General features: G+C 39.3%; 2 protein-coding genes across 2 annotated transcripts; both read right to left on the bottom strand.

The window, feature by feature from the left end:
• Positions 1–2068: 2068 nt before the first annotated feature.
• On the bottom strand, positions 2069–7359 carry prkag1 (protein kinase, AMP-activated, gamma 1 non-catalytic subunit). Its single transcript, XM_079218382.1, has 13 exons — positions 7307–7359; positions 6284–6335; positions 6103–6203; positions 5934–6015; positions 5785–5843; positions 5501–5546; positions 5354–5408; positions 4925–5051; positions 4579–4744; positions 4437–4474; positions 3631–3777; positions 3150–3249; positions 2069–3004 (listed from the first exon to the last, which is right to left on the bottom strand). The coding sequence occupies exons 1-13, from the start codon at positions 7313–7315 to the stop codon at positions 2994–2996; spliced, it is 993 nt and encodes a 330-aa protein (XP_079074508.1). The 5' UTR covers positions 7316–7359; the 3' UTR covers positions 2069–2993.
• Positions 7360–9891: 2532 nt separating this feature from the next.
• rhebl1 (Ras homolog, mTORC1 binding like 1) lies at positions 9892–14736 on the bottom strand. Its single transcript, XM_079218858.1, has 8 exons — positions 14427–14736; positions 13296–13367; positions 13118–13185; positions 12609–12691; positions 12150–12206; positions 11992–12039; positions 11682–11763; positions 9892–11584 (listed from the first exon to the last, which is right to left on the bottom strand). Exons 1-8 carry the CDS (start codon positions 14476–14478, stop codon positions 11492–11494), a joined length of 555 nt encoding a protein of 184 aa, XP_079074984.1. The 5' UTR covers positions 14479–14736; the 3' UTR covers positions 9892–11491.
• Between the last annotated feature and the right edge of the window lie 390 nt (positions 14737–15126).

Genomic DNA, 15126 nt, shown 5'->3' with positions numbered 1-15126 from the left:
TCAGCCCTCTACGGCAGAGCAGTGTTTGATTTTTAATCAATGTTTCCCCTCACAGCTCTTGTTTGTTCACCATACAATACCTCCGCAATGTGCAAATTGTATGTGGATTGTTTCTGTCAAGCTAATCACTGTCTACATGTTTAGGTTTACCAGGAAATAGGTGAACTTTTGTCATTACCTGTATGCAAACTCAAGAGGTACTGTCTGTGTGTCGTCTTTCCCATGTTATTTATATGTGTATGCTGTGAGTCCCATGTGCGCTACTACTGACCTCACAGCATTAAAACCAAATTGTTCTCAGAATCATCTCTGGTCACGGCCTCTAGTGTTTATTTAAGATTATACCACTGAAAAACGAGACTGTACAAATCATGCCAATCAGTTGCAGTACACTCCACCGGACTGGAAACTGTAAAGAGAATCTGACTAGTCGAAATGTTGAAACTATATACTACTGAAATGTCTCACCAATACTACATTGTATTGTTCAAGTCTTACAAGTTGTTTGTCAGAACAAAGACTGGACTTGGCATGAGAGGGGAGCTCTACTGTTTGATAGGTGGTTGAGTGTTGATCATATTCATACACTAAAGAGGTATGTTTGTTAAATTGTATTTGCCTTACAATGTATAAAATGCATAGTGTATTTAAGGTTGTAATGCCTTGCTCCAAGTAGAATAGGAGGGTGTGAGTCAAATACATGATTTATTATTCTACAGGTTGACAACTCCCAGGTTTCTGTCTATTCATGGCAGAGACGACTGCATCCATGTAAAAAAAAAAATTCAGGACGTCAATCATGTACCTTCTAATATAGAGTAATAAATACAATTGTTTTCCTATGTGGTGTCTATTTATTTCACTTTCTTTCATCGTGGCCAACCCCAACTTTGTATTTAATAAAGTTTGCTACTTGGATGTTTTAGGTGATAACATGTCAGTGTTGTTAAGAGCTTGTTTTTTCACCTCAAATGGCCATTACAATGTTAATGCTGATTTAAATGAATGGTTAAATTGAAATGAAACGGTTTAAGTTAATGTTATTCTCCATCAATACTAACCAGTTACATCTTTATTCAAAAGGTTAGATGTGCTATATTAGATGTAAGCACTCAACAATATTTAAAATAAACTCAGAAACTTTATTGCTCAGCCTTTCAATCATAATCACAATACAGATTACTATAAAAACTGTGCATTTACATATGACTTCCATATGACATATACAGAAACAGTAAGTTTAACATGTCCATGGCCCATCTTTAAGAAAATGGAAAGTAAATGCTGGTATTGAGTGATTTTGATTGAGTCCCCGAAACACAATGAACAGAAAGCTGTTGAATAAATGCACTTGATGTTCATCACTAACTGTAACTGACAACATAACACCAGAAAACAAGCAATGCCACAATTTGGGTATTAGTTTTCAAATTGATCACTTTTCCAAAAACAGATGAGACTTTGCAGCATTGAAGCAATAAGCAAGACCCTTTAATGCCAAACCCAAAATGAGAGTAACAAACCAGCCAGAAAAAAGTTGAATGTACAATGCATTAAACATGTTATACTTAAACAAAATGTCAAAAGATAAAACCCATGAATATCCAGAGCTTGTGCATTTAGACAGGATACAGCACAATTAAAAGTCGACGAACAGCAGATTGATTGATGCCGTTCTGCACTTCACAAATTGGGTTTTCACAAAAATGCTCTTACAGGCTTTGTTGTCAGATTAAAACCTGAGCCCTTGAATTATTTGCACTGGCAACTATAGTAACTTGATTTGATGGTCGACAGATTTACACAAATCCTTTTTTTTTTTTTTACTGCCTTAAATTTTATTCAACTTTTCTTTACTATTTTTAAGCAATTGGTCCTGAAGCTGAAATCTGCCAAAAATCCTGGCTTATTAAAAATGTAGTGAGACCACGATCTGGCATTTATATTTAAGATCTAAACTGACCTATGCGTGCACATATATATATATATATATATATATATATATATATATATATATATATATATATATATATATATATATATATATATATATATATATGTGTGTATGTATCAAAATCCTGATTAGTTGATTTTCTTTTTATTAATCAGGAAATTGTTGCAGAGTAGTTGGGCAATATTACAACAGTTATTTAATACGGGTTCCAGCAAGGTAATTGTGGGTAGTGTTATAAATCTGTATATATGTATGTATGTATGTATGTATGTACACGTGTACACACACACACACACACACACACACACACACACTTCTGTAGTCAAATGACCATCAATATCTTCTTTGCAAATTGCCAAGAACAGACATGAAATGCTTAGGATATCAATTCCCCACCTGCATTCAAATAATCAAACTAACAGGATAACAAGTAAAGCCGGAAAACATCATACTATTTAAATGTAAAAAGATAGAGTCTTAAGCAAATGTCAGAACAACTCGCACCAATTGTTGACCAGACAAAGCTACACAGTGTTTAAAATAACTCTTAGATAAGATTTGTGTGCGTCTAGATTTCAGCCTTGTTATCAAAATGCTGCCAACAAAAGGCAACACAAGTAAATCTGTTTTTCTTTATCTTCTAGCTGATTACAATTTACGCATAGGCAAAATATTTATGCTCAAGCTATAATCAATGGTCCTCCTCTACTGTAAATCAAGCACAAGTGGGAATGATGCCTGGTGATCCTGAGAGGCTGCAGCTCCTCCTCAGAGGTTTCTTGGCTCTGCCTCTTGGAACAATTGACAAGAGCTTCCGTGTGCCTGTGCTACTACAATTATATATTGCTGCGTTGCTAAAGCTTCACATTTCTGCAGGGAGGGAAAAGTCTTCATGTGTCTAGGAAGTCTGATTACAGGAGATGGGTGAGGATACTTCAATGTACAGTCAAAATTATCCGTTGACATGCCTGTTCTCTCTCTCCCTTTGCTCTGCCCTCCTCTTTAAACTGTGTAGCCTTTCCTCATCAGGGTCACTTCCTCAAGCGGAGCCTATGGACAGAAAAATAAAATCATCACTTAGTTTTAACATAAACATATTTCGAGAAATGTGTAAATGATTATACTGCTTTTAATACTTCCTGTATTTATAATATGATGTTGCTAATGAAATGGGTATGTGCCAAAAACGTCTTACCCTCTTCTCCATCAGTCAACACTAGTGCTTGTAGAATATCTGAAAGGGAGACGATTCCCTTCACCACCTCCTGCTCGTCCACCACCACCAGCCTGTGCACCTGAAGGCAACACAAGAGGACCATTAAGTTACTTTTACCTCTGTTGGCAAGAAGACAGCATAGAGTAACTGATACATGACAGTGTAGACAGACACATACACACACACACAGACACAGACACACAGACAGTGTCTGGAAGTCTTTTACTTTGTTTATATTGAATGTAAAATTGGAGAAAAGTTAGTTGTAGGCTTGGCTCATTTTCAGGTAGTGTTTGATGAGTCCCTCTATTTAGAACTTTAATTATAAAAAGCAAAGAATAAAATGTGGAGCAACATTTCGCAACGTTTATTTCACACTGGGCAGTGATAAACAAAACCAGCAGGGGGCAAACTACAAGCATCAGCTACTTGGTGATACATAATGACATCCAGCGCTCACCTCGGCCTCCACCAGCCTGTTGATGATGGCCTCCAGAGTCTCGTGCCTGTGGCAGGTCAGCACGCCTTCAAAGTACTGCGAGCGGTGCTGCAGCGCTTTGGTCACCGTCAAATCCAGGTTGTTGTAAGTCTTCTCTGCTGCCAGGTTCTGTATAAACATAGGCCTGACTGTTTAAATGTTTCTTTAACTTAAATGGCACAACAATTAGTTTAAAAGAAATAGTTAAAATCCAGGTATAAATTAATTTCTCAAGTACAGCTGAGGGATGTGAATACATTCTTATCCCCAATAGATGTAATTTGATATCCCAATATTGATATTCATAGTGACAGATCAATTAAGCAAAATAAAAGATATGTACATAAAACAGTCACATAAAATCTGTTTGAGGATCATCCAGGGAAAAAATACTGTACATTTTACCACGTTTACCATCATTTGCTCGTTGATTTATAACACTACCCACAATTACCTTGCTGGAACCCGTATTAAATAACTGTTGTCATATTGCCCAACTACTCTGCAACAATTTCCTGATTAATAAAAAAGAAAATCAACTAATCAGGATTTTGATGATAGATTAATCATATTAAAGTAAAATATATTTGCTGGTTAAAACTTCTCAAATGTGATGATTTGATTTCTTTGTCACATCTGATTGTGAATTGTATATTTGGGGGTTTTGGACCGTTGGTTAAATAAAGCAAGCATTTGAATGCATCATCCTGGATTCTGGGAAACTATAGCAGGCACATTTTACCATGTGCCAATAATACCATAAAAAAAAGGGTATACAGATAACTTACTATGACATCAAATTTGGAGTATATATCCACCACTCGACCTGCAAGAGAGGCAGCATATCAGTACACAAATAAACAAAATTCAAGAGGTCTCTGATCATTCATTAAAAATAAACACGGATGTCATTTCAACCAGCCCGCATACCTTTGTCATCAACAACGGGGAGCGCCGATACTCGCTGTTCAACAAAAATACCCAGCGCTGTGTACAGCGGTGTGTCTGTGCGGACCACTGCTATGTTCTGGAAAGTTCCGATGTTCAGGTCCTCGATGGTTTGTTTCAAGAACGAGGGTTTTGGCATCTCTGATATCTGAAAACAGCAAGAAGAGATTGTGTCTTTGTAAAAAGTTTCATAAATTCCCATTTTCCTGAACTGGTAGTTGTCTGCTAGTTGTCTTTACTCTGTACTAGACATCTGCCGTGTTATTATCAGACTCAAACACTGACAATAATTCAAAGTATTCAATATGGGAGTAGCAATGGGACTTACAAAAAGCTTCAGGAACTTGAGAATCCTCTTGTGTGTGAGAATATAGAGTGTGTTCCCCGTCAGGGGGTCGATTACAGGCAGCCTGTGGATCTTGTTCTTCAGCAGAGAAGATACTGCATCATACAAACTGTGACAAAGAATTTCAGAGGATCAAGTTAATCATGTTATTGTGGACACAGCATGTTGATAGCTGAATACAAAAAGAGAACAGGAAAACTAGCTAAGACATAGTTACTAATGTTAGCTTGTTGGTATCTTGGCAAGAAATGTAAGTTAAGTGAAGCATTTGTATGATAACTATTGATGCAACTTTATTTAGACAACAAAAAGATTGGACCTGAAGTTTGACAACAACAAAATGCAGATGTCTGGAAGTACTACAGTCAAACCAAGAATTCATCTTTAAAAAAAAAAAAAAAAAAAACTCACCTAGCATTGGGAGATATGCTAACCAAGGGCTTAAAAGAGTCTTGAAGGTACAACTCTATTATAAACAAAGACAGAGGATGTAGTCAAGACCTCCAAGATTACAAGAGTCAATGAAAAGAAGTGCATTACATAATACAACTTTTTCACCTCTCCATGTTTCAATTTTGTGTTCTTCCAATTCATATATCTGAACCTGAAATATCACAAAGAGAAAAAGTGTTGACATGTTTAAGAAGAACTAAGAAAGAACTAGAAAAGCTCTTGTTACAATTAGAAAAGTTGCAAGGGCACACTCAGCAACATATTAAGTTAAAATCCTAACCATCACAAAATAAAAATCCTGTAGTTCAACTTTGAGATTTAAATGTTTCACATGTTTCACATCATCTTACAAATCAAGGACTGTAAACATTTGGTGTTCACCAGCTTACCAATGGAGATTTGTAGTAGCGATGTAGAATATTAATAAAGTCTGTGATGGTCAGCATACCTGCGGAAATGCATGAGGAGAATAAAGTCAGTACTATATTTAGTTTGCCTTACACAGAGTGACAGTGTGACAAATGAAAATTGCCCGTACCAACAAAACACTGCTTTTTGCTGTCCCACAGAGGCGCTGCTCTTACCCCATTAGAGACTAGAGCAAAAAATGCCTTCTTGACCTGTAACATTAATTACACCAAAGTTTCAGTCTAATCTAGCTAATGAGATAGATTTCATTTATTAATTTTTTACAGCTTTTGTTTTACCTGAAGCGATGTATCGAACACAACCAGTTTGGAGCTGGTAGGTACAAGGTCATAACATCGGTGGGACTTCATAAACCTGGTGTACACATTGTGCTCTGGGTCTGAAGGAATAAGAGATTATTTATTGAATTGTTCGCTGTTTATAAATATCACTATTTCTGACATTTATATACATTCTTACCCTCTATGACTGGGTCCTTTTTGCCCTCAAGATCATCCAGAGTCACTGGGATCTTGAAATTGAATAAAAGGTCATTAAAAGTCTACTCTATGCAACAACAGAATGTGAAAAAGAAAATCGTTAATCAAAACCTCACATAACATGTCTAAATGATCCATAGTAATGATTCTAGAGGCAATAGGCAAATAGTTAAAAATGTGTAATCAGCGGTTAGGTACAACCCTTGACATTGTTACGTTATGTGCAACGGTGTTATAACGCTCAAGGTTAAGATAATGTTAACTAAGCGGCTAGTGTCGGTTTGATACGTGTAAGCTAAAGCAGAGTTTACTGTGATGTGATCCAGTTGTTTTCGAGGTGTGTTTTTCAAGGTGCCATTAACAACTGATCCACTGCATTATAGGATATCTGACACACATCGCCCCGCTAATCATGACTTAAATTGTGTAATGCAGCCAACTAGTTAACGCCATACACGCACACTGCAGTCAACAAGGTAAACAACAAGAAATACACAAGTTAGCACATCGGTGTACTTGTGATGTAAAGCTGATACGATCGCTATTACACAAAATTATTTTTTAGCAATACCAACTATAATTTAACGGTAATGTATGTTGCCTAGTTGGCAAACCGACAGAGGGTGTCGTCGCTGTCATCATAACTTTAGCGAGCATTAGCAATGACGCTAGCTAGCGTCAGTCTGTTGACATTAACGATGACAGTTTGACCTGACGCTACAGGTGAGGCTTTGACGTTAAATGACATACTGTCTTGTCGAATGAGTGCACACCGATACCGGGACTGAACCCGTCGCTACACGGGCTCACGCATGGGCCTTCTTGGTACTAAGAAGCGAGCTTCAGAACTACTTTGCCCAGAATTAGCCAGCTAACAGCTAGTTAGTTAACTGCTATCCTTAGCATGCTTCGGGAAGTCCTGTTAGTTAACTTAAGATGAAGAGGGTTTGTTAGTAATCGAACAGTCTGTACACGCTTAAGTTAGCTAAGAAAGACAACTTACACACTCCATAGTTCACTCGCTGTATTTTCTTCCTGTAGCCGGGTCCGTTTACAGATAGTCAAACCATACAGGTCTTCCGCTGCTGCTCCTGCAATGAGCAACTTGAACGGCTGATCGGTTCTTCTTCTTCGTTGGATTTTAACTGCAGCTTGCATCCATATCGTTACTCCGCTGCCACCTTCTGGAGTCAGGTAACTCCTACAGTGGCCGGAATGTTATATTTATACATATATATTTGATATATACTCATCTTCACATTCAGCTGGAGGACCCACCTCTTTGCCATCGCCAACGGTGAAACACAAGTACACACAACACACGCTGTCTATTGTGCATAATGACAACGTTGGTGATCTTGATGATAATGAATTGAAGTACAAAGGGTGTAAAACACAGCGCTTTTATTAAAAATAATATATAATTTGTCCCTTGTATTGGGATCGGCCAATAACCAAAGCTGAGGTATCAGTACTGAGAACATGTCGGTACATCCCTTGTCAACACATAACTAATATAACCGATAACTCTTACAGCATTATTAGTGCTGGGCAAAGTTTAAAAAATGTAATTGATTAATCGCATGTTTTTTTCTGTAATTAACAGCGATTAATCGCACTATGCGCAAAATTCAATAATGAATGAAAAACGAGTGTATTGCACGCTTTTATTTTAAAGTAATGTTATCAGAACAATATAACAGGCACGATCGGAGCAACAACAAATTAACATACAGTATATGAATCTGTGGCAGAGACACTGTGGCAGAGACACTGTGTCAGACACCAAGATGGAGACAGAGTGACGGAGACACTGTGGTAGAGTCACTGTGACGGAGACACTGTGACCGAGACACTGTGTCGGAGTCACAGTGACACTGTGTCAGAGTCATAGTGTCAGAGTCACAGTGACGGAGACAAGCTCAGCTTGACGTTAGTCAAGCTGAAGAAGGAGGCCTTTCGAGCCTGGTTGGCCTAGGGGTCTCCGGAAGTAGCTGAGAGGTACCGGCAGGCCAGAAGGGCTGCAGCTGCGGAGGTCGCGGATGCTAAAACTCGGGCATGGGAGGAGTTTGGGGAAGCCATGGAGAAGGACCTTCGGTTGGCCTCATGGAGGTTCTGGCAAACCATCCGACTGCTCAGGAAGGGAAAGCAGGGCCTACCCCAGGCTGTTACCAGCGGGGGCGAGGAGATGCTGACCCGGACAGGGGACATCGTCGGGTGGTGGGAAAAGGGAACTTTGAAGAACTCCTAGATTTGGGGGTGGTCGCACCCATATCCCTGGCAGAGGCCCTAAGGTAGTCAAAAAGCTACTTGGTGGCAAGGCACCGGGGGTGGATGAGATCCGCCCTGAGATGCTGAAGGCACTGGACATTGTTGGAATGTCTTGGCTGACACTTCTTTTCAATGTCGTATGGGGGTCGGGAACAGTGCCCATGGACTGCCAGACTGGGGTGGACTGGGTTCCCATTTTCCAAAAGGGGAACCGGAGAGTATGCTCGAACTATCAGGGTGTCACACTAGTCTAAGTTTGTGTCAGGGTGCTGGAAAGGAGCCTCCGACCGATTGCCGAACCTCAGATTCAAGAGGAGCAGTGCGGATTTTGTCCCGGCACTGGAACAGTGGACCAGCTCTTTACCCTTGCAAGACTACTGGAGGGGTTCTGGGTGTTTGCCAAACAGTCTACATGTGCTTTGTGGACTTGGAGAAGGCTTTCGACCGGGTCCCTTTGGGTTTTTTGTGGCGGGTGCTGCGGTAGTATGGGGTGCCGGACCCGTTGCAACGGGCGATCTGGTCTGTACGACTGCAGTAGGTCAGACACGTTCCCGGTGGGTGTTGGCCTTCGCCAGGACTGCTGTTCACCGGTCCTGTTCATGATTTTCACGGACAGGAGACCATCAGGTTCGGGAGTCTCGGGTCGCGTCTCTGCTGTTGGCAGATGATGTGGTCCTGTTTGCCTCCTCGGACCGTGAGCTCCAGCATTCACTGGGGTGTTTTGCAGCCAAGTGTGAAGCGGCAGGGGTGCAAATCAGCACCTCCAAATCTGAAGCCATGGTGCTCTGCCGGAAACCGGTGGATTGCTCCATCCAGGTGGGGACGCCGTGTCTACCGCAAGTGAAGGAGTTCAAGTATCTCGGGGCCTTGTTCACGAGTGAGGGTAAGATGGAGCGGGAGACCGACAAGCGGATTGGTGCGACTGCAGCAATAAAACAGGCGCTGCACCGGGATGTCTTGAAATAAATCAGGTGTTTATTCAAAAATGTCAAAAAAAACTTTCTGAGTTCCCCACACATTATCTCCACTTGTTCTAGTATCCAAATTCCATTTCCATACAGCCTCTCTCACCCATTGTTGCAATTTACTCTTTCTTCATTTGACTATTATTAGGTTGTGTACAGCATTTCCAGATATATTGCAAAACACACATACTTGTGAATGTACTTTTCTGGAGTTTAAAAGTCTCTGACTAACTGATAGTCTGTTCATTTAAAGGAACTACTGCAGATTATAAAATAATTTCAGCTGTATTGATCATTTACCTTGCTTGTTGTCCATTTTAGCTACCTAAATAACATAGCCAAAATCAGCACATCAAATGAGTAACAGATTTATTTATATACAAAACTGTTTACAGCAAGATTTCTGAATTAACATCGACCCACAAGGGCATATTGGTGTTTAGGTGCACACCACCTGCACCATTGTATCGAGTGAACAGAAGAAAAAGAAAAAAAACTTTAAGAGCACCTTGGGTCATGAAGGGAAGCAGATGAAGGAGGTTGAGGAACGTTAAGGCACCAGACACAGCATCACCAGCTTCTGTTCAACCATCATCAGTCAGGTAGTTGATACTTACTCAGCAAAGCATGTGATACAAAGTTACAATTACCCACTACAGGTACAACATGAGGATTCTGAAGGGAAATCCACATGGTGTCTTTGTAAGGCTACAGGATCTAAGAAAAACAAGTCATGAAGGATCTCAAGCCTCAAGACAGTGATCATGAATGTCCACAAAATGCATTAAATGGCCTGCATGTCATCCTGGCTTAGTTTTATCAAGCTTGCATAAACAATCACATCAAAGCCATGAGCTCAAAGATTACTAATCTAACTCTGTATCCTACAGCCACTTAAATGATCTTGGGCAGTGTTCAAATGCAATTTAAAAAAAAATCGCAACTCAACGATGTTCATATTTATAAGAATATACTCAGGATATTGAAGGAAGAGCAAACCGGCACCACTCGAAATATAACCAATAGTATCAAACCTTTTTCTAAGACTATTTGTATTGTATAAAAAGGCCATAACTGGTAAATATCAAAGATCTATTTCAAACTATACTAAATTTATCTGAGGGTTGTCCATACGATAACATCTTTATTACAGTCAATAAGGATAAACTTAACTGTAGAAACAGAGGATTAGTCTAACCTGCTTAGCAGAAGAGCTTACAATGAGAGTTGTTACAAATAGATTCCTCCATCGTGAAGATGCAGCTCAGAAGTTCATTGGTGAAAGGTACCTGCAGAGAAGTTGATGAAAATGACAGTGAGAAGAACTGTGAAACCAGTGAAATTTGTTGTTATGTGAAATCTCATTCCAGGGTATTCCAAGGAAATCCACCATTTGTGAGAGATACTGACATTTTAACACCACATTTAAAGCAATGTGAACTTTGACTCTCCATCATATGAAATAATACCAGTCCTTAATAAGATTAACCAGCCCGACATGTACATTAACTCAACTACTCAAAGAGTTATGAGAGTCAAGCCAATGATGTCTCCAACATCCAATTTACTAGTTATCAACATAATATGTTCACACAAAAAAAAAATTGGGACCAATATATTATGTTTTCTGAGCAGTTGGTTGAAAAGTCAAGATTTTGCCAAGTTATAGATAACGTTTCAATATTTAAAGATAATGTTCACCGACTGTGCTTCTTTGTCTAAAACGAAGATGAATCTTGCTTTTATAAACTTCTGGCCTTTGGTTATAATTAGTGGGATAGTTTATCAACTGGCTGGGCAGTTGACTTGCTATGCAAATCAATAAGATATCACATTTGAGCAGAAAAGTTCCACTGTGGTGTCTTGGTGTCAGTGAGATCACGATTGGCAAGCTGGTGAAGTTGTGGCTCCTGTCTTCAGCGAATGAGCCTTCTGATGTCCTGGATACACTTTTACATCAGAGCACACTTCTTCTCCTCTGGGGGTGCATTTCCATCCGCTTTCTCCATCTCCAAAATGATCCGCTTGAAAACCTCCACAGCAGTCTGCATTTGAAGAATATCGTCATCAGTGTGAATCTGTGTCAAAATGAATATGGGGACTGAAGGATGAGTTGGTATTCAAAGAGATATCCATCATTACCTCATTCTCCTTGGCTGAGGACTCCATGAATGCAGCACCCCAGGAATCAGCAAGTTTCTTTCCCTCCTCTGGCTTGATAACCCTGGGAAAAAAATGAAACCAAACGAAACTTTCAGAAAACTTCCGTATTATATTTGGCTACACAAGCAATACATTGTTGGTTTGGACACTAAGAAAAACACAAAATATCACCAGGCTCATCATTTACACACTTGTCATTCAAAGTGTCTTTAATCTTGTATTATCAGTGTTTTAATCTGACGGCAACATAATGTGGTTTATATTCTAAAATTTTAATAATCTTGATTACCTTTCCATGTGGAGATCTTTTTTGTTCCCGACAAGGACAGTTGGGACCCTAGAAATAAAAAAGAAAAAAATGGTTGGATGAAAACAAAATCACTTAAAAAAAAAAAAAAAGGGGAGAATTTAGGAAGCATCGAATTTTGAGGATCCAACTAAACTTACTGAATCTTTCCAACCATGTCTAGCAGCTTGTCATGTAGAATCTGCACAACTTCAAAACTGGACAAAGACAAACACTGCTATGAGAAGAGTAGTCAGTATGCAACTCTAACCTGGATGTTACTTACTATTGTAATACAATGATAGTCCAAAGAACCCCTCACTTTGAAATGTTGTGTTCAAGCAATTGGCAAACAGGCACACAAAATATAATATACAACACCAAAACTACAACAACATATTTATATGGCATTATAAATCACACTGCTGGTATACACAGAACCCTTGTAAATCTTTGTGGTTTAAGATTAGTGAATTATGAATGGGAAGACTAAGTTAGTTAGCTAGCATCAATCGTAAGACAGATAATGATATAATGTTGTTTAATATAGTGTTTTAAGACTTTTTAACAGCATATGCCTCATTATTCATACGGATGTCAAAACACAAGGATACACTTACCTCTTATTGGAAGTCACTGCATAGACAAGGACATAACCATGGATGTCCATTGAGTGGGATTGGTGAAAAATTGAGTACTCATCCTACCGACAGAGGGGAGACATCTTATTGGGTATGACTATTACCAAACACAACACATAATTAAATGGAATCAGACATATAAGACTATCGCCTCTAGAATAATCACTTTGAATTCAAATAGACTTGACACTCATCAAGAGTACACGCCATTATTCCAGCCTAAGTTAGCACAGTTACAGCTAAGTAATATGGGTGGTGAGGCATGGTCGATAATGCTGACTTGCAACATTAAATGTCAGAGTAATGCTAAATTGGACACTGAAGCGTCTCCATCACGCCTTGCTTAACGCCAACTAAACAAACCAATGATTTAACCCAAGGTGAAATATTAGGATTTAACAGATCAAATCAAATTATATCAAGCGTTGATTTAAAACCAAGAGATTAGTGGTTGTATCAGGTATGGTGGTAGTAAATGAACAACTTACTTGTCCAGCTGTATCAACCAGTTGAAGATTGAAGTCTTGACTATTCACGTTGACCAGTTTGTTAAAGGCTGTGGAGAGTGATAAACTAGTTTTATGAAACATTTCTTTACATTAAGAAAAAAAAACAGTGTGTTTTTGTTATGCTGCAGTATCTTATAAGCAATCTAATCAAACATACTATTTTCAATGGTGGGGTCATAGGAGTCAACAAACTGTCCTTCCACAAACTGTATCGTAAGAGACGACTTTCCTGTGCAGGGAAAAGAAACATAACATTCTTTAATTTATAACAATCCTCTACATAACACTTCTAAAGACACATTCACAAATACTCTGTCAGCATAGTTGCTTATTAATGGCTTTAAGCCTTTAAATTAAAAAAAAACACACACACACACACACACACACACACACTTGCATGGGAAACATCAAAGTGGGTAACCGATTCAATTATGTGAGGTGATCAGGAATTTCAGCTATACTGCTCTGGTAAAGGTTTTGATCTTACTAAAGCACATACTAGCAGTGTTGTAGTATTTAGATAGGGTCACACAACCTGATAGCTTTGATTATGGTGGACTGAAATCTGTGAGCTTTCAAATTCTGTGATGCCTGTGGATGAACTAGACAATACAGACCAAAATAATCGACACATTCACAGGCTGACTGTAGCACAGTACTCTTCAGACACACATCTGCCAACATGGCTGTAAGCATCTGTGATCATCTGAGCATCTACGGTGTCACATACTTCTTCAAAGCGATCAAAATGTGCGACCTTAAAATGCTCCAGAGGCATGGTTTTAAGGTAATGGCTACAATCAGAGTAAATTGTGTGATAAGTATAAGAAAACTGGAATGGCCATACAGACACATTCAATACTGTTGACACAGAATATGATAGCTGATATAATTTGGGCAATGTAAGGACATTTTAGAACATCAACACCTTGGTGGGAGATCGAATATGGTTACAAGCTTTTGTTAAAACATGGTGGACTACAAGTTTCGACCCACACTGACGGGCTCTAAAGCAGGACGTCACCGCTAAATGTGTTTTCACAGAACACGTTATCACCAACTTAACGATAGTAACAGATGGCTAAAGCTACACAACAAGATAATTGATGTACGTGTAATGTAGTAATCAGTTGCTCATCGAGCACACGTGGCACAAAGGAACATGAACACGGGCGATACAAAGTTACTGCTGTGAGTCGGAGAGACCGAGGAGGAAAACAAAGCCAGGACGTTAGCCGTGAGCTAGCTGACCAACATTAGCTGTGCACGAGCTCGTGTGTTTACTCACCTACAGATCTGTAACCTATCACGGCAATCTTTCGATGTTTCGGTTGAGGCATTATGGCGAATGTTGTATTCAAGATGTGTTAATATTAAAGTACGCCGCCTACTTTGACTATCTAAGTAAACTTTTATCGCCACATTCGTCTCACATCACGTGACAACAACAAACTTTTCAGAGCTGCCGCTCGAGCTCACTGCTGGGCCTCGAGCTGGAAGTTCAGAGTTTAAGTACAACAAGTACAACTTGTACTTATCTGAACAAAATGGTCTCTTTCTGTATCTGATATTGTAAACGATATCGATCGATAGTTTGAAATTAAGAAATTGACGTTCCAGCTGTAATGGAAAGGGAAAAAACCCCGCTCGCTCTACGCGGTTAGGATTTGCAAGTCAAACTGACGGAAACTGTCATTGTGTAAGCACACCGTCGTAAAACCAGCGAATACGTCATAACTGACACGGGCGTGCATTGTGGACGAGTTGTACAGCAGAGGTCACTCTTTGTGCGTCCCAGCGTGTTTCTGTCCGCCAGCACTTTTAGACTTTTCCAGAGTGACCTTCAGGACACAATCAGCAGGGATTTTTTTATTTAGAGTTCTTCATATCAACAAGTCTGGGTTTCCATTGATTCAGGATACAACTATATGGAAGGGACGTTGGCAAATGTAATGTGATGAAAAATAACCTATAGATATTCAGTCACA

Source organism: Taurulus bubalis (assembly GCF_910589615.1).
Source record: "Taurulus bubalis genome assembly, chromosome: 5".
NCBI lineage: Eukaryota > Metazoa > Chordata > Actinopteri > Perciformes > Cottidae > Taurulus > Taurulus bubalis.
The sequence above is the reverse complement of the archived record's forward strand: the minus strand, read 5'-3'. Positions and strand labels throughout refer to the sequence as shown.

Bases quoted from the DNA above. Each gene is read 5' to 3' on its own strand.
- prkag1 (XM_079218382.1), bottom strand. The intron at 6,016-6,102 runs GTAAAACAAAAG...TTAATGTTACAG, and splicing joins TGTTCGATACATCGCTTCAG to GTCAAGAAGGCATTTTTTGC. The intron at 3,778-4,436 runs GTAAGTTATCTG...ATGTTTATACAG, and splicing joins ACTCCAAATTTGATGTCATA to AACCTGGCAGCAGAGAAGAC.
- rhebl1 (XM_079218858.1), bottom strand. From the start codon at position 14,478: ATGCCTCAACCGAAACATCGAAAGATTGCCGTGATAGGTTACAGATCT. The intron at 13,186-13,295 runs GTATGTTTGATT...CACTCTCCACAG, and splicing joins TGACCCCACCATTGAAAATA to CCTTTAACAAACTGGTCAAC. The intron at 11,585-11,681 runs GTAATGATGGAT...CTTCAAATGCAG, and splicing joins CCTCAGCCAAGGAGAATGAG to ACTGCTGTGGAGGTTTTCAA.